The sequence below is a fragment of the Microtus oregoni genome, unplaced genomic scaffold, assembly GCF_018167655.1.
Source record: "Microtus oregoni isolate MIOR12 unplaced genomic scaffold, Mior012 000002F_ref0000024, whole genome shotgun sequence".
NCBI lineage: Eukaryota > Metazoa > Chordata > Mammalia > Rodentia > Cricetidae > Microtus > Microtus oregoni.
In genome coordinates, this window is record NW_024543061.1 from 81,648,761 (window position 1) to 81,667,052 (window position 18,292).

At 39.2% G+C, this 18,292-nt stretch overlaps 1 protein-coding gene across 3 annotated transcripts in view; it reads right to left on the bottom strand.

Moving 5' to 3' along the window:
• The window catches only part of LOC121435051 (solute carrier organic anion transporter family member 1A5-like), a 59,718-nt gene extending 42,145 nt beyond the window's left edge, over positions 1-17,573 (bottom strand). The window contains exons 1-4 of one of the 3 annotated variants that reach the window (XM_041634114.1): positions 17,514-17,573; positions 13,717-13,858; positions 10,509-10,641; positions 5,090-5,196 (exon numbers count right to left, since the gene is read on the bottom strand). In XM_041634114.1, coding sequence (XP_041490048.1) covers positions 5,090-5,196; positions 10,509-10,641; positions 13,717-13,858; positions 17,514-17,573 — 442 coding nt within the window. Of the gene's footprint in view, positions 1-250; positions 302-5,089; positions 5,197-10,508; positions 10,642-13,716; positions 13,859-17,513 lie in introns of those variants that run through there. The other 2 variants (XM_041634122.1, XM_041634130.1) reach the window with 2 other exon arrangements.
• Between the last annotated feature and the right edge of the window lie 719 nt (positions 17,574-18,292).

Below are 18,292 nucleotides of genomic sequence, written 5' to 3' on the forward strand. Positions count from 1 at the left end.
TAAGAGTAAATTCAAAATTTTCTAGAAGCCTTTCTCAGGTCACAAGCCCATGATAGCCATCCAGTGGCTTCTGTTACTGTGCTGCATAGCAGGCTTGCTTTTGGGTCACCAACCAGTTCCCAAATCATCACACAAAGGCTTATTATTAGTTATGAATGTGTGGTCTAGCTTAGGATCATTTCTGGTTAGTTCTCTTCAACTTATATTAACCTGTTTCTTTCAATCTACCTTTTGCTTTGGGGCTTCTTACCTTTCTTTCTGTATACTTTACTTTCCTGCTTCCTCCAGGATCTGGTTGGCTGGCAGCTTCCTGGCTTCTGGCCCCAGGCATGTCCCTCTTTATCTCTCTTGTTCAAGTCTAGATTTTCCTCCTACTTATTCTCTCTGCCCATCAACCACTCCTATCCATCTCCTGCCTAGCTATTGGCATTTCAGCTTTTTATTAGACTAATCAGGCGCCTTATGCAGGCAAGGTGAAACAAATTCAACACATCTTTACATAATTAAACAAATACAGCACAGATAAATGTATAACTCTTTACATCATTAACAAAGGCAGCAGAAACAAATGTAGCACATCTTTTACTAGTTAAAATAATGTTCAATAGCAATGCTCTCTAGAAATCAATGAGTCACCCTTACTACTTATTTTGAAAGAATACATAGCAATGGAGTGTAAGTGCTTTTCTAGAGACAATTCTCACTTGGGTTGGAGAGATGACTCTACAGATAGATATCTCTACCCAATTCAGTGTTTAGTGATAACACGTTGCTTGTGAGAATTTACACCATAGAAACAGGCAAACTGTAAAACCTTGGACTTTTCCTCACCTCCAGGAGGCCAGTTTTCCATCAACCAGTGGACCTGGTTTGTTAATGTGTGCACTGTCTCATTTCTCCATAACTTTTAGGAAGGAAAGCAAGCACACACGTGTGCCTTCGTCTCTGACAACTCATTATGTCCTTACACAGCAAAGACAGAAGTTTGAATTCTCTACAGTTGCAATTATTCTCTAAAAATTCAGGATTTTAACTGAATAGCAATTGTACTTTTCCTTAGATTTTATCATTTCCTTTCAATTAAATATTCTGGCAGTTGGAATAGCAACTGATCAATGAAATAACAAAAACAAGGCCAAAGCAAATGGAATTGCAAAAGCAGAAATCTTTGAACATTTCATGCACCTCCCAAGTTTGTTCTAAGCTAAATGAACTTGCACTCCCTAGGGGAGCTTGACTTTGTGTTTGCAGAGAAGTGAAGGACAATGTGCCCTGAAGTATGGACTGGTCGGTGGCTGTTCATAAGTATCCTAAGCACAACTGGGTCCTGAGGTCTAAATCTTACCTATTCCTGGTTAAAGTAAAATCAGTTTCCCTCTCTAGGAATTCAGATTCTTATCTTTGATAAACATGATAATTTCTGTCTACAGATCATAGGGAGACTTTCAACCCTCTTCTAAGGCTGAATGAAAAATTCAAGATCTTTCTTCAGACTCTGTACATGGGAGGTTTTAACTTATCCACCAAAATACAAGGAGCACAAGGAATGGATTTCCAGGGTCAGTTCAAAAAGTGAGCATGGGCTAGCATAGAGGTCACTGTTTCGCATTGCTTTGCTTAGAGAGTTTCTGTGACTCGGAGCTTCACAGATGGCTGCTCTTTGTCTCTCAAGCTATTTTTGATCTCCACAGACTCCCTGTGGAGTGACAGTCCAAGTCTTTGAGACTGCTGCAGATTCTGTGGCATGGATTTACCATAAAATGGAGATGTTCTGGCATGAGGTGATTCTGCTGAGACAGCTCCAGAATAAATATCCAGGATATATATTGGGCCATACAGAATATGTGACTTTTGTCAGAACACGGCCAAAAGAATGGTGTACTATAACTTGGGCAACTGTAAGAGAGGCTCCAGATAAAAAAGCAGAGATCCTTTTATCTCAAATGCATTTCATTCCCTGGATTGTTCATAGACATTATTTCATGTCTCCTATGACAAACAATTACCTTCGGTTTATAAGGCATATTTATTCTTGTTGGATGTCAGAACATAGCTGTAGAATCCAATCTGGTCAGTGTATCTAGAATCTGGATGTTGCCTTCTGCCTTGTTTCATGCTTTCCCAAATATAATCTATAATCTATAATATGTAGCAGGCAACTGTGTTTAAATTGGTCTGTCCTGAGAAAATCTTTGGAAAGGGAGGATCTTTCAAGTATGTGCTTACTGATGTTTATTTACATTTTTCTGTCATATTTTTCTGATCCCAAACAACCATTTTAGATCATTACTTTCATTGTTTCATTCATGTATAAAAGTACACTGTAACTGAAGTAAGGCCATCTCAGCATTAGACTGTAGTTCTTCCTATTCTTTCAGGTGCTCAGATACCAGACCCAGGTACAGCAGACAAAATCTGCATAGGTCCACTGAAAAATCAACAACTTTAAAAATACTATTTAAGCCGGGCGGTGGTGGCGCACGCCTTTAATCCCAGCCCTCGGGAGGCAGAGGCAGGCGGATCTCTGTGAGTTCGAGACCAGCCTGGTCTACAGAGCTAGTTCCAGGACAGGATCCAAAACCACAGAGAAATCCTGTCTCGAAAAACCAAAAAATAAAAAATAATAAAAATAAAAATACTATTTAAAGTGTATATGTAAATGTGTGTACCTTTATGAGCAGATGTACACCCTGTGTGTGCAAGTGCCCAAGAGGGCCAGAAGAGGGCACCAAATTCTCCAGAACTAAAATGACAGGAGCTTGTGAGCAACCTGATGTGAGTGCTGGGAACCAATCGGGCCCTCTGTGAGATTACTGTGGTGCTCTGAATATGCCCCACAGAGGCCCCAGTCTTTACTACTTAGTCTCCAGTTGGTGGTGCTATTTGGGGAGATGGAGGAAGACTGTCACTGGAGTCTTACTTCCAATTCTCTGATTTATGCTTATAGTTGAGATGTGAGTACCGAGTTTCCTGCTCTTGCTTCCATTATCCCTACTGTGATTAATTACTTATCCCTCTGGAAGAGAGGGTCACCCGAAAGAATCACTGAAGTATCAGATATTTATATTACAATTCATACCAGGAGCAAAATTACAGTTATAAAGTGGGGATGAAGGTGATTTTATGGTTTGATGGAGGAAGGTCATTGGTTAAATAAAAAGAAACTGCTTGGCCCTCATTGGTTAGAAGATAGGTGGGAGGAGTAAACAGAACAGAATGCTGGGAGGGAGAGGAAGTGAGCTCAGACTCCACAGCTCTCCTCTTGGGAGCAGACGCCTCAGAGAGATGCCATGCCCCACTCCCGGGCAGACACACGCCATGAAGCTCCGACCCAGGATGGACTAGGCTAGAATCTTCCTGGTAAGACCGGTTCTCACAGATTATTAGATATGGGTTGATCGGGATATCAGAATTAGCCAGTAAAGGCTAGAGGGAAAGGGCCAAGCAGTGTTTAAATGAATACAGTTTGTGTGTTGTTATTTCGGGGCATAAGCTAGCCGAGCAGGCAGCCGGGATGCTGGGGACACAGCCCCGCCGCTCCTCTTACAACAATGGTTGGGGTCACAACAACATGAAGAACTGTATAAAGAGTCCCAATATTAGGAGGAGTGAGAAGCATCTCTCCATAACCACAAGCATCAATAAACTCTTCCTTGTATAAGTTCCCTTGTTCATAGAGCTCCATCAAAGTCAAAGAATAGTAATTAAGACATACAGTCAGTACTTTGACACAACCTCTGACTTTGTCTGTGAGTCATGTACAGACACAGGTCACCATGACTCTGATATAGTTAATTAATCTGTTGATTAAGTCATGGTACTAGCAGTATTGATAACTACTGAAAGGTAGGAGGTGTGTCTAATTGTAGGAGTTGAGCATGAAGTGGCATATTCACAGAGGCTATATCTAATGACTTCCTGTATCTCATTTTCCATTCTTCTTGCCCAAAAAGAAGTGAAGAAGAGAATCACCCAACCCTCATCACACCATGATACTCTGTCCATAAACATGGGGCAAAGTGACCATGAGCTGAACCCTCTACAACAGCAAATGAAAACATACCTGTCCTCCCTTGAGTTGTTTGGGATTTTGATGACAGTGATAGAAAAGTTATTAATATAACCTATGAAGGGCAGGAGCCAGAACCACAGTGCATGAGCCCATAGGAAGTAAGGGAGGGAACCACTGTCTGGTTGAAATGTAAAGTAATTTTTGTGTTAAAGAGGGAAAAGGAAACTGATAAAAAAACTCCCAGGTAACCAAGGAATTCTGAGCTGTGACATAGGCACCTGCTTTCCCATGGTGCATTGGGTGCACAGTACAAGATGTGGGAAAGCTTCTTTCTGGCTACATTTCCTATTTGCATAATCACTGTGATGGATAGTTTTTGTCAACTTGACACAAATCTAGATATACCTGAGAAGAAGGAATTTCAACTGAGGAATTGCCATCCTCAGATTAACCTGTAGGAATGAATTTTATGAGGCATTTTCCTCTTGGTTAACTGATGAAAGATGGCATAGACCACTGTGGACAGTGCTAGTCCTGGACAGGTTGGCCTATGTTGTATAAAAGATGTAGCTGAGCAAGCCACAATGAAAGATTGATGGTCCTCTCTGCTTTGTTCTCTCCCTCCAGGTTTCTGCCTTGGCTTCCCTCATGGTTGGGTACAATTAATTTGTAAGCTAGATAACATCTTTCCTAACTGGGTTAGTTTTAGTCCATGATTTATTACAGCAAAAGAAAGCCAAATTAGACTAATAATAGAGATCTCATTATATGTCTAAATGTATCCTTCTACATTGTTTTCCCTTGAGGGACTAACTCTTCAATGGTGCTGGAGTGGCTATCATTGGCTTAGTTTTAAATACTTGCTTTAAGAAACAAAGGAGTCTTAATAAGTATATTCAAACTCGGGAGTCAGAGTATTCTATTTTATTAGACAACTCTGTTCCCTGTAAAGGGAAACAAAGATTGTTCATTTGTCTTAGGTGCCTACTAAACCCAGTGTCACATTCAAAGCCCTTCATAAAAGAGTGTTCTGTGGCCCTGTGCCTGATCAGAAAACAGAAAGAAACATTAGTCTACCCGCTGGATCTGGTGTTGGCAGTAAGGTCTGACTTCTGTTTCCCAAACACAAGAAGCTGTTTGAGGACATGTTGCTTGAAGGTGAGATCGTTGTTTCATATTCGTATCTGTGTGGACACAGGAAACATTCACTGTGAGGACCTGAGTGCAATAAGAGCATCTGCAGATCACTGACTCCGGCTTCCCTGAATGCAGCATCCAGAGCCCATGCAGATATGTCTCCACAGCAGTCATTCTAACCTGGGTGTGATGACCCGTGACTGTCACTCTAGCACTTAATAAGTGGAGATGTGAGAATGAGAAAATCAAGACCACTCTCAGCTCTGCAGCAAGTCTGAGGACACTGTGTTTCATGAAAGCCTATCTCAAAAAAAAAAAAAAATACAGAAAAAGATAAAAAAAACTGAATGCATAAAAGAAAGTTATCAATATCATCAAAAGAACTTAATAATCACCAAAAATGTGCCCTTTCTTTACAGTTGGTTCTGAAGTCTCTATGTGTGGATGACATAGCTTTCAGATTCTCTAATGTCAACTCTCCGGGATTTTTAAAGAACAGTTTTCTAGAAATAATTGAAGTGGTATAGAAAACAAAAGAACGAAAAATAAAGAGGCTCACTAAAATAGAATTGAGAAGATAAAAGCTTTAGAGAGACACAAAACAACACAACAAATAAAGACAGCTGCTCTGTGTTTTCTGAGCTATGTTTCCACTTTTCCTTTCTGCGAATTAAAACAATCATTGTCCTGTGTGTTCATTAACTCCAACAGATAAAAAGACATTATGTCATGTTGTGTGCTAATTTAATTGTATCCTGATAAATAACGCTGGCTTAGAGTAAAATGGTAGAACTATCCACTAGTTAATCATAGAAGTCTGGAGGTCTGTACAAAGAAGAAACCTGAAGTGATAAGGTGAAGTGGGGACAGGATCTCAGCCTTTTTGGATCAGAGGGTCTGCAGAGGTAGGAAGTCACTGGTTCTGTTGGTTCTCTGATTGTTCAGGTTTTTACCCCAATATCTGACTCCTGGTTGCTATTAATTAGATTTACACTTCACCCAGCACCCAATATGTGGGCTCATAGTAATAAATAAATAAATAAATAAATAAATAAAACAAAAGAGTTAAATTCAAAGATCTCTTTCTAAAGGAAGATAGGGAGATAGGATATAGAAATGATAGGATAAAAGAATATGTTTTTGACTCTACTTTAATCCAGAAAACATCTATTACTGTCAGAGTATTTTACATTGGTTCGGATTTTAATTTATTTGATGCGGGAGAGTCTTCTGTTTTGTGTTAATTTCATTGGTTAAATAAAGAGACTGCCTTGGTCCTTTAATAGGACAGAAAATTAGGTAGGCGGAGTAGACTGAACAGAATTTTGGGAGAAAGAAAGCAGAGTCAGTCAGTCACCATGATTCTCCCAAACAACACAGATGCAGGTTAAGATCTTTTCTGGTAAGGCACAACTCGTGGTGCTACAAACATCATTAGAAATGGGTTAAAGAAAGATGTGAGAATTAGCCAATAAGAGGCTAGAACTAATGGGCCAGGCAATGTTTAAAAGAATACAGTTTCCGCATAATTATTTCGGGTGTAAAGCTAGCCATGCGGAGCCGGGGCGGCCGGAAAGCAGGCCACCGCTCCACCTACAACATTTATTGATACATATTTAAAGTTATTTCTGTTTCATTATATGTATATTTCTACTCTTGTTTAGGATATTGTGCTTATGAAGCTCATTTAAAAATGTAATATATAATTAAGAAATGCAGAGTAGTAGTTATTTCTAATAGTCAAACTTACAGTCATGTTAGGTATGTTTTAAAAGTCATACTCAGGTATATTTAGATAGATGATCTTAAATCACTTCAAAGACCTATAGAATATGGTAACCTATGGCTTTTCATGACAGTGAGACACATCTGTTCCTGATAGCACTAATTTACTTCAGAGAAGATGATGGGCACTGAAGAAACTCCACATGGAGTTTGCTTTGTTTATAATACAAACAGAGCATGTGGGCAAAGAAACCACCCTTGCCTCAATTGCTGAGAGTTACTGTCCAAACTGGATCAACAAGACACAAAAGAAAGTGTCTATTAGACTTTGCCAAGATGATGTAGAACTGTCTTTCAAAATTTCTTGATTCTAAGAAAAGTCTGCCAGACATACTAGGCTGATGGGCCAAAGATGGATGCCCCAATATTACAGAGAAACTTGGGGTGACTGTCCAGGCAATCTGCTGTCCCTGTCATTAGGTAACATTTTACCCTTCTGCGGTCTTTGATGGAGTTGAAGACTAGATAATTATAGTTAGAACTTTATTTATTTATGACAAAAGATAAATTAGGTACAAAACTTTGGACTCACAATGATAAGATAGAAAATAGAGTATTTTTCTCTAATTTTGTCAAATACAAATAGACTGGATATTGTAACTGTAATTCTTACTTGATTATTACAAGGAGGGGCTACTTGTTCTTCCTAGCCTCCTGGCTAACTTAGACCCAAAATAATCACACAGAAACTGTATTAATTAAATCACTGCTTTGATGGAGGTGGGTCTTGTATCTTATCTGTTGCTTTTATTGGTTAACTAATAAAGAAAACTGCTTGGCCTGATAGGACAGAAAATTAGGTAGGTGGAGTAGACAGAACAGAATGCTGGGAGAAAAAAGCCGAGTCAGGCAGTTGCCATGATTCTCCCACCCGACACAGCTGCAGGTTAAGATCTTTCCTGGTAATCCACCTCATGGGCTACACAGATTATTAGAAATGGGTTAGATCAATATGTAAGAGCTAGCCAATAAGAGGATAAAATGAATGGGCCAAGCTGTGTTTAAAAGAATACAGTTTCCGTGTAATTATTTCAGATAAAGCTAGCCGTGCCACTTCTATTACAACACTGTTGGCCCATTAGCTCTAGCTTCTTATTGGCTAACTCTTACATATTAATTTAACCTATCTCCATTAATCTGTGTATCGCCACATGGCTGTGGCTTACCGGCTAAAGTTTTGGCATGGCTGACTCTGGTGGCTCCATGGCTTCTCTCTGACTCTGCCTTCTTCATCCTAGCATTCAGTCCAGTTTTCTCCACCTACCTAAGTTCTGTCCTATCAACAGGCCAAAACAGTTTCTTTATTCATTAACCAATAAAAGCAACACATAGACAGAAGGACCTCCAACACCTTTTCCCCTTTTCTCTTTAAACAAAAAGGAAGACTTTAACTTTAACATAATAAAATTACATATAACACTTGTCAAGCAAGAATTACAGTTAAAATATTTATATATACTTTATCTTTTATTATAACTAAAGAAAACTATAACTATAAAATCTTCAACTCCATCAAAGACTCCAGAAGGAAATAATAGTACCTAAGTAAACAGGAAGAATGGTGTAAGCAACTTTCATAACTCTAGAAATGACAAAGACATCTCACTGCCTGGACAGTCACCCAAAGTTCTTCTGTTCCGCTGGGGCATCCATCTTCAGCCTACTGGCCCATAGTATCCAGCAGAAGGATTGTGACTTGTGACTCTACCTCTAAATAAAAAACTATCTATTATTCTCAATTCTGAACTAGTGTGGGATTTCTTTTAAGCATCCTTCTTCACTTGATAACTGTTTTGTTGTACATAATCTTAAAGTTAACTTTAAACATAAAATTAAAACCTCTCTTTTTAATTAGGCAAAAAGGGAGAAATGCTATGGGAAAATATTCTTGTATACTTTAAAGATTTGTCACTCGTATTGATTTTAAAAAACTCTAATGGGCCATTAGCAAGGCAAGAAGCATAGGCGGACAACCAAACTAAGGATGATGGGAAGGAGAATGGTGAAGAGAGGAGTCGCCAGCCAGATGTAGAGGGAGCAGGAGATAAAGATGCCTTGATAATAAAGGTACCACCGTGTGGTAGAGCATAGATAAGGAATATGGGTTAACTTACAAGAGTTAGCTAGCAATAAGCCTGAGCTTTCAGTAAAGCATTTTTAATTAACATAAGCCTATGAGGGATTATTTGGGACCAGGCAGTCAGGACAAGAAAATTCTGCTTTCAATATCATAAAAAGAATTGACAGAATCCATTACCTGACAATGACTCTTGGGACCAAAATTGCTAACACCAAAAATATCAAAAGTGCCTACAGTTGGGAGGCTGAAGCAGGAGAATCACCAAAAGTTTAAGGCCAGTCTGACCTATATAGCACATCCCATGCCAGCCTGGGCTATATAGCAAGACTCTGTCTCAAAAAAGAATACGAAAGAGCAACTGGAGCTATCAATCAGTAGTTAAGAGAATTTGTTGCATTGCTCTTGAGAATCCGGGTTCCAGCACCTGCACGGTAGCTCACAACCACCTCTAACTCCATTTCTAGGGAATTAGACACATTTCTGATATCTGTGGGCACAAGATGCACACATGGTGCATATGTATACATGTGAGTAAAACACTGACATACATAAAATTGATGAAAGATCTTAAAACAAAAAGAAAGATAAACAAAAGAAATAATGAAAAAGAATAGGGGGAGTCAGGAGGAAGAAGTAGATGGGAAAGGAAGTCAAATTCATAAGGAAAAGAGTGATAGAGAATTACAAGGAAATGGCACTGGGATGGCCCAGAGGTTTACATTCAGAGGCAGGCAAAGAATAGCAGACAACAGCAAAAGGCATGCCTGGGACAAAAGTGAAGTTTCTGACCCGTGTTGAGGGCTGTTCACTCTGCCAGCCAGTGAGGGCCTTGTGAAATAATGAGAGACTCAGATGAAGTCTATCAAATGTTGCAAAATGAGCAAAGTTTTGAACCTGGATAAAAACTGAGTTCTATAACAAAGAATACATGATTCTATGGTAGAAAACATTTTTTTGTATATCATTTGATATTAAGGTACTAAAAAGTAATAAGACACAAGCAAACAGAAGAAAGAAGTAAAAACTTTCCCCAAGAAAGCAGGAAAGGGAAAAAGGGATAATTACATAATTCACATTTACACTTTTCTATGTTATGATACAATAGTAAACATGAAAATGAAAATAAGTCTTGAATACAAGGGCTATCCCTTGCTGACCCCTGAATATGTCAAACTGTAGACCTCTTGTAACTGGAGTGTCTAAAAGTCAGCTCAAGCTTTGGAAGATTCAGAGAATCCATTCAGGTGTCCCAACTTCATGAAAGTGGTTTCTCAAATTTGCACTTCACCAATGGATTAGATGAGACTTGAAATGGACCCAAAGGTCACAAGATTCACAAATCATACCAGCCATGTGGAGACCATATCTTCTAATTTCCATATTAGCATTCTGTACTTTGGGGCAGCATTGCTCCTCCCAGAGAGAAAATTCTGAGCCTCATTTCCCGTAAATGAAAGTTCAACCTAAAACATCATCAAAAACTGGGATACTCACCGGCCCATCAGGAAATGAGGTAGTGATATTATGAAACACCCTAGGCCCATAACTACACATCCAGCACCAATCATGATAGGCCTGTGCAGTTTTGTTCCGAAATAACTCACAAATATAATCAACAAAAGGTTTCCTAGGAGAGGGGAAAGAGAATGTTGTTTCAGTAAAGTATTAACAGATCTTAGTCCATAGCCTCTCAAACATTTGTACTTTAGGGTTCTTTGTTTAACAACCTCCTTAAGAATACAGGGATAGGTGTCTACGAGGTTTGTGTGTGGGAGCTCCTTCCGCCCCTTCAGCCAATAGCCTTTAAGACACCAGCCCACTTGGGCGTGGTCTCTTTGACTTGAAAAAGCAGCTATAGCCGATCCCTCTCTTGCTTTAGACTCTGCTTCTAGCTACCAGACTCTATTCCTGGTAGTGCAGAATGCTGTTGTCTAGGATGGTGATCTGTAAGTTTTTCCCTTTAAATAAATAATCCTTTTATTAATCATAATTCCAAACTGGTGTGGAACTGTTTTGTGACTTACTCCTTTAAATAGATATATATCAATTGTGACCCTGTAAGGTTCTCCTCCATTCTGGTTAATATTAAGTCCTCTATTAGGAATTATTCAGCCCTTGATAATGGATACAGAAGGACGTGTCATCCCTGACCTCTCCTTTTATGACTGCTCTATTCAGAGTCAAATGGAACTATTTTGATTATTTAAAAACCTCTTTGTGACTCAACATGGCCATGATGAACGTGTACTTCTAATGCTACATATTCCCTCAGACCAAATACTGTTTGTTATCTTAGGATGAGATTACCAGAATCAAAAAAAATCAACATAAAAACTCATCTCTGTGGTTTAGGAGAAAGTTTTGGTTTAAAGAACCTCAGAGGGAAGCCCTATTCTGACAGAGAGGCCTTTGATAAACATGCTTAAGAAAAAAAATTACAAGTGTGTCTTGGTGTCATAGTCCTGCCATCCCCAGTCACAGTGTGGCTAAGACAAGAAGACTGCCAGATCAAGGTTGGCCTGTGCTACAGAGTGAGTTCAAGATCAGCCTGGTCACCTTACTAAGAACTTCGTCAACATAAATAATAGATAAAGGGTCTGGGAATATGGTGGTAGAATGCTTGTTGAATGTGTAGGAGGCTTTAGGCTCAATCATAAGCAATATTCACAAAAAAAGAAGCAACATAAGTAAGCTTTCCTCAAACCATATATTTTTAGTTTGATGTAGACTATTTGCCCTGCTCATATAATAGATAAAGAAAAAAATCAGAAAACTCAAACACCCTTCTTTGATGACTTTGTCAATCTCTAAGTGATCTCAAATACTTAAAAGATATATGAAGACTTTGTTTTCTTCCAATCATATTTCTCTCTATTCTGCTAAGTAGAAGAGGTGATGCATTATTTTGAATGGTTTGCACCCCACTTCCATATCCTTATTACCCTTTCTTTGTCGAAAGTCCCTGTCATTGAAGGTAATATCCTGGGACAGCCAGTGTTTGAGCTCTCTGGGCTTCTTTGTAGTCTGTGTACACTGGCTCTTATCTGAAATCTCTATTGTTTGAAATGAAAAGCATTTACTCCTCACACTAGGTTTAGATTGCATTTTATGTTGCCTTGGTGGCCCTCAATAATTGAAGGGAAGGTATGGGGAAGTGTAAGATGTAGTCCAGGCTAGGGGAAGGTTGCTTGTAAAACTACCTGGGGAAATGCCCACCAAATGCTGCATTCATTGGACAATGTGAATTCCTTCTTCTCACAACTATTTCTACTTAAGACTTCCCCCAAGTCATCTATCACATCTATTGCTGATGGAGGAGTTAATATTTTCTAATTTAAACAAGACTTTTTAACTTTTAGTCTAAAAACCACAGAGTTCACAGAAATTAGTTTTCCATAAAATCAAGTTTTCTGTGAATTGGGAAAAAATTGTTTTCAATAATCATTAACTGGCATTAACATTTCTGTTGCTTTTGTGTAACAACTGGCTTCCTCTTTACCTATATAGTTTGATTTTGTGCATTTAAAATATCCTAAAATCGGTAGTATTGGGTAGTATAGGAGTCCTTAACATAGAAAAATCATGACCCTCTTCCAACCCCATACTGGCTTTCTGCCACATAAGGGATAGAAGACATACTCCAGAGCAAGCCACAGTCTCTACCCATTTTTCATCCCTGCACACTTTTCCAGGTTCATGTTCTAACAACTTCCACTTTCTCATAATACAGGGCTGACTTGATCCCCACACAAGCTATTTGATGATTCACCCTCTGTACGCATCTCCCCTTCACATTTACCTGTCCATTTCTCCTCCCGGAGAACCTTTGCCCCTTTAAGAGACCGTCTTCCCTAGCACAATGTGTTCCATAGGACCTTGGAAAAACAACAAACTGCCTTTGTTGTATCTAACACACTAGAGCATGACTGAGTCTGTGAAAAGCTTACATAAGGCATGCATCCTGACTACTGTGAAGGTCAAGAACACAGGTAGAAGACTTTAAGAACCTTGATCCTGGTAGTAGACAAGATGAAGCATCCTCGATATGTGTTAGCTACTTCACAGTTCCTACTTTCTTTGATGTTTTGATTTAAAACATTAAAAATAATTTCACCTTAAAGGAAGTAAAAACTAAGAACAAAAATCTTCCAGGTCACTTTGTTTATAGAGGACATCTTTCCCTCCTTCACCCTTTGCATTCTCATATCTGAGTTCATCACCAAAAGAGGGCCCAAAGTTCATTCATTCTTCTTAGGAAGCGTGTCTGACAAAACTCAAACACAGGAAAGCATCTTAGTCTTCCTTAAGGTGTAGGAATGGAAAGCTGGCAACCTCAGAGACACAGCGGGGTACAAGAAGCATTTGCTCCCTCCTTCAGAACACCAGTTCCTCCAGGCTCCCACAGAAACCTCTAAAATGCCAAAGAAAAGCTTTTAGCTTTTCTTTGAATTATGAAGTGGTAGAATTAGATATTAATACTCTAAATTTTCTGCTACTTGTCAGAAAAGAGGGACCATGTCAGGGTACGTGGCAATAATAAAATGTCATCACAAGGATATTTAAATAAGTGGTTCCTTCACACCCAAACCAGGTTATTTAATCACAACAGGAAGCATATATTTCAGTCAGATGAAATAGCTAATGCAGGAAATAAGAAGAGAATATCAATATATAATAATAAGTAAGTGTAAAAATAACTCACCAATCTCAAAGCTCCCATTGATCAGTCCAACTATAGCTGTGGGAATGTCAAATTGTCTTTCTATTTGTGTGAGCATGGAATTCATATAAGTTCCTGATAGTGACTTGGATATATATGCGCATGCTGTTGCCAACAGAAACATCTATGAAGAAAAACATTTAAGAAAAAGTCAGAACCTCGTATTCTGATTCTATGTCTGCCATCTACTTGCAAAACAGCATCTACCATGAGGTGGGGATTATATCAACATTACAAAACCTTGAAAATGGAAAAAACTATAAAGTGCAATCTCTACTCTGTCATGTTGTCCTAACTCTGGAAGTGCGGGCGGAATTCAAATAGTTGGTTAGTAGTGGTGGGTCCTGTAGATGGATATGGCCTAGCTCTTGTATCAGTGTATCTTATTCATACAGAAAGACATGGGGTTATTCTGTGTAAGACATGGCTATTGATGGGTCTCCAACATTATACTGTTATCTACAGAACAAGTGTTGTCCTTAAGAAATAGAACACAGAACTGCACCACAGCATTGCTTCTGAAGCAAACCTATTATGCTCTCTCCAAAGTATTTACAGGTCTCTGGGTGTCTTTGACCAGTTCAAGCCTTTGTCCACTTTGTCTACATTCCTGAGAAAAATAAGCTACGTTCTCACTACTGGAATCAATAGTTACAGTAAAGTGATCTGTCTTATTTTTCTTTCTGAGTCAATGTGTCCTATAACCCTTTATCTCAGTAGCCCAAGTGGTGTTTGTGGCATGTAAACCCAGGACAGAACATTTTGGGGTCCCTCGTGTGCAGGATAAAATGTGGCTATATACCAATAAGACTCCTCACCACCTGCCTATGACTAATAACCTTAAATTGAATGATGTAGTGAATGCATTACTGTTTCCCTTAACTTATCTTCCTGCAGTAGGTGGATGTCAAATGTCACCATCCCAGCTTCTGAAACTTCTATACGATCACATCCGAACTAATAGGCAAATCATCCTGGTGTTAGGTTAGGGTACACTGCTTGTAAAGTTATTGCCACGAGTACCAATTAATTTGAATAAACTGGAGCAAAATATATGCATAACAAAGAACTGGGAAATGTGAACACCGAGTTCAGTATATATAGCTCAAAAGTGCTGTACAACTTTAAGATAATGCAATTCCACCTCTAGAAGTGTGTCTTCTAACTCTAAATGACATTGGCAGAGACATTTCCCCTTCTCACTGCAAATCTTTGAGAGGATGTGATTGATACATGATTACTTCTCCTGAGTTTCATAATTTAGGTACTATATTTTAAAGCAAGGTCTACAAAATTAAAAAGAAAGTAATCAGGCTTGGGAGATCATTTATTTAATTTAAGTTTTAAAGAAGAAAACTAAGCAGGTAGTAAAAATTGCTCTTTCTCTAAAGTACTCGGTTGTGGACAGAAAGTAAAAGAAATCAATGCCCATGCGGCTCTAGTTTACTGCTACATAACGTCTGCATTTATAAAGCCAATCCTGCTGACTGTTCACCTCAGCACGCTACAGTCTGAAGCAAACACTCCTAGAGCAGTCCTTTCCTTCCTCCTAATGGAGTTCTTTTTTGTATTCTCTTTCCTTTCTTTGTGTAAGTGTGTGTATGCTTATGAGGGATGAGTTTATGTATGTATATGCACATGAGAAGACAAAAGACAACTGTAGGTGCAATTCCTCAATCTTTGTAAATACTTCTAGTAACAGGGACTCTCACCTGTCTAGAATTCACCCGGGTGGCAAGGCTGGGTATCAGTGAGCACCACATATCTGCTGAGTCCATCTCCCCCACACTGGAATTACAATTAGTGTCACCATGCCTAGTTTATATGTCGGCTTGGGGAATGAACTCAAGTTCTCCTGCTTCTTAGGCAAGCACTTTACTGATTGAGATATCTCCCCACCCCCTTAAGATATTTTCCTTTCTTTTCATTAATAAATTTTATTGACTAAGTCACTGCTTGGTGATTTTCTATATACATTGTCCATTTTGATGATTACTTTCCTACTCTCTTTGCCCTCTCCCCCAACACCTTCATTACTTGTAGTCCTTTGCTAAGGTTCATGAGTTTTGGGTTGGTTTTTTTTTTTATTCCGTATACATTAACTAGGGCCATCTGTGGAGCCACTGGGTTAGAACTAACCACTGGAATCTAATGAGGTCACCAGTTTGTGAATGATCAAAGTCCATGAAGGTCATGATTTATCCTGGCTAGGAACACCTTTGTTAATGATTTATATTTCTAACTTTAGGAAGCAGAGCTTCCAATTTGTCACTATAGAATATTTGGCTACCCTAGCATTTAAGATAGCTCTAAATACAGAGAAAACTATTTTTAAACAATTACCTCTAAATTTTGTGCTGTAAAGTCATGATTTTAAATTTTTTTCATAACCTTCTCACCAATACCTCCTGTAGTTAATCTCCAAAGTAACAGTGGTAGTCTTTTTTAAATAGGAATAACCTCCTGGCCTCCAGGGAGTGGCATTATCAAGAGGCTTAGCATTGTTGGAGAAAGTGTGTCAGTGGGCATGGGATTTGAGGTTTCAAACATCAAGCCAGGCCTAGTATCACTTACTTCCTGCAAAGTACTTATAACACTGAGGTAAAAACACTTTATCACCACAGAATCTTCATCCATTGATGGATAGAGATAGAGACAGAGACCCACATTGGGGCACTGGACTCTACTCCCAAGGTCCACTTGAAGAGCAGAAAGAGGGAGAAGATAAGCAAGGAAGTCAGGACCGTGAGGGGTTCGTCCACCCACTAAGACGGTGGGACTGATCTAAGGGGAGGTCACCAAGGCCAGCAGGACTGGGACTGAATGAGCATGTGATCAAATCAGACTCTCTGAATGTGGCTGACAATGGGGGCTGACTGAGAAGCCAATGATAATGGCACTGGGATTTGATTCTACTGCAGGTACTGGCTTTTTGGGACCCTAGTCTATTTGGATGCACACCCTCCTAGACCTGGATGGAGGAGGGAGCACCTTGGACTTCCCACAGGGCAGGGTACCCTGCCCTCTCTTAGTACTGGATGGGGGGAAGGAGGAGTGTGAGGGATATGGGAGGAGGGGAGGAGGTGGAAATTTTGAATGGTATTATTTATAAAGCAAAATAAAATGTTGAATTAAAAAAAAAAACACTTTCCAGGGCTGAGTCTGAGGCCTCCTGTCTTTTACATTAGTGTATGGCACCCACTACATGTGAATATGGGAAATCCCTGTGATAGGATGACTTTGACCAGTGCTCACATTCCCTGCGTTAATGCACGCTCACATTTGGTGATGCAAAAAGCTTTTAGAACTATGAGAATGACAATTTGTCTCTAAAATATTGAAAATCATCATCTAACACGCTATACTTTTTATATTACAAAACAAGGATTGTAGTATTGCCAAAGCTTGCAGAAAATATTTGTCCGGCTAGGTCATGAAGTCATCTTTGCATATCAATTAGCAGAGCACTTGTGACCCCTGACCTTCTGTCAAGGACCTCTGAGGACTGAGCTCTGGGATTCTGACCTCTGAACTCAGACTGAAATCCACAACTTAATGCAAACCTAAACATTTGAAACACCATCTTCCTTTAACATCCTCTAAAGCATCCTGGATGGATCATCCTGGTCAGACATCCCTAATTATAAAACCAACTTCTTTAAGGCAAGAAATTAACAGCAAATTGGGTAAAATGGCTTTTTTGCTGGAATGAAGCAATGTTACATGGACTATCAAAGCTTGCATGCATATGTACATGCATGCATCCAAACACACCATACCTTGATCTTGGAAAAGCATCTTGCTCCATGAGTTGCAATCCTATTCTCAGGTTTGGCCATGCTGTTCTTCTGATGGTTTCCAGATGTTTATGCCTTGAACATCTTACTGCTGTCTTTCCAAGGTAACAGAGAGTTGTTAAATTATTTACTGAATCATAACAAGTCAGTCCTTTTTATTCATTTCTGAGGCTGAATTGTTTTTCCTTCTTTTTTTCTCTCTTACATTACAACCTGACTACAGTTTCACCACCCTCCACTCATTTTAGTTCCTCCACCTACCTCCCCTGTCCCCCAGATCTCTGTCTTTTCCATTTCCCTTAAGAAAAAAAAATTAAAAAGCTGCCATTCCAGGGATATAAACTAAACGAGGCATAATAAATTACAAAACACTAGACACAAGCCCACATATCAATGCTAGACAAGACAACCCAGTAGTAGGATAGTTGTTAAATTATTAAAATATTAAAACAGACAGCTTTTTTGATGCAGGTGGGTCTTCTACCTAGGTGTTATTTTCATTGGTTAATAAAGAGACTGCCTTGGCCCTTTGATAGGACAGAAAATTAGAAAGGCGGAGTAAACAGAACAGGATGCTGGGTAGAAGGAAGTGATGCAGTCGCCATGATTCTCTGACCTGAGACGAATGTAGGCTAGAATCCTTCCCAGTAAGCCACCACCTCGTGGTGCTACACACATTAACAGAAATGGGTTAATCAAGATATGAAAGTTAGCCAAGAAGAGGCTAGATATAATGGGCCAGGCATGTTTAAAAGAATACA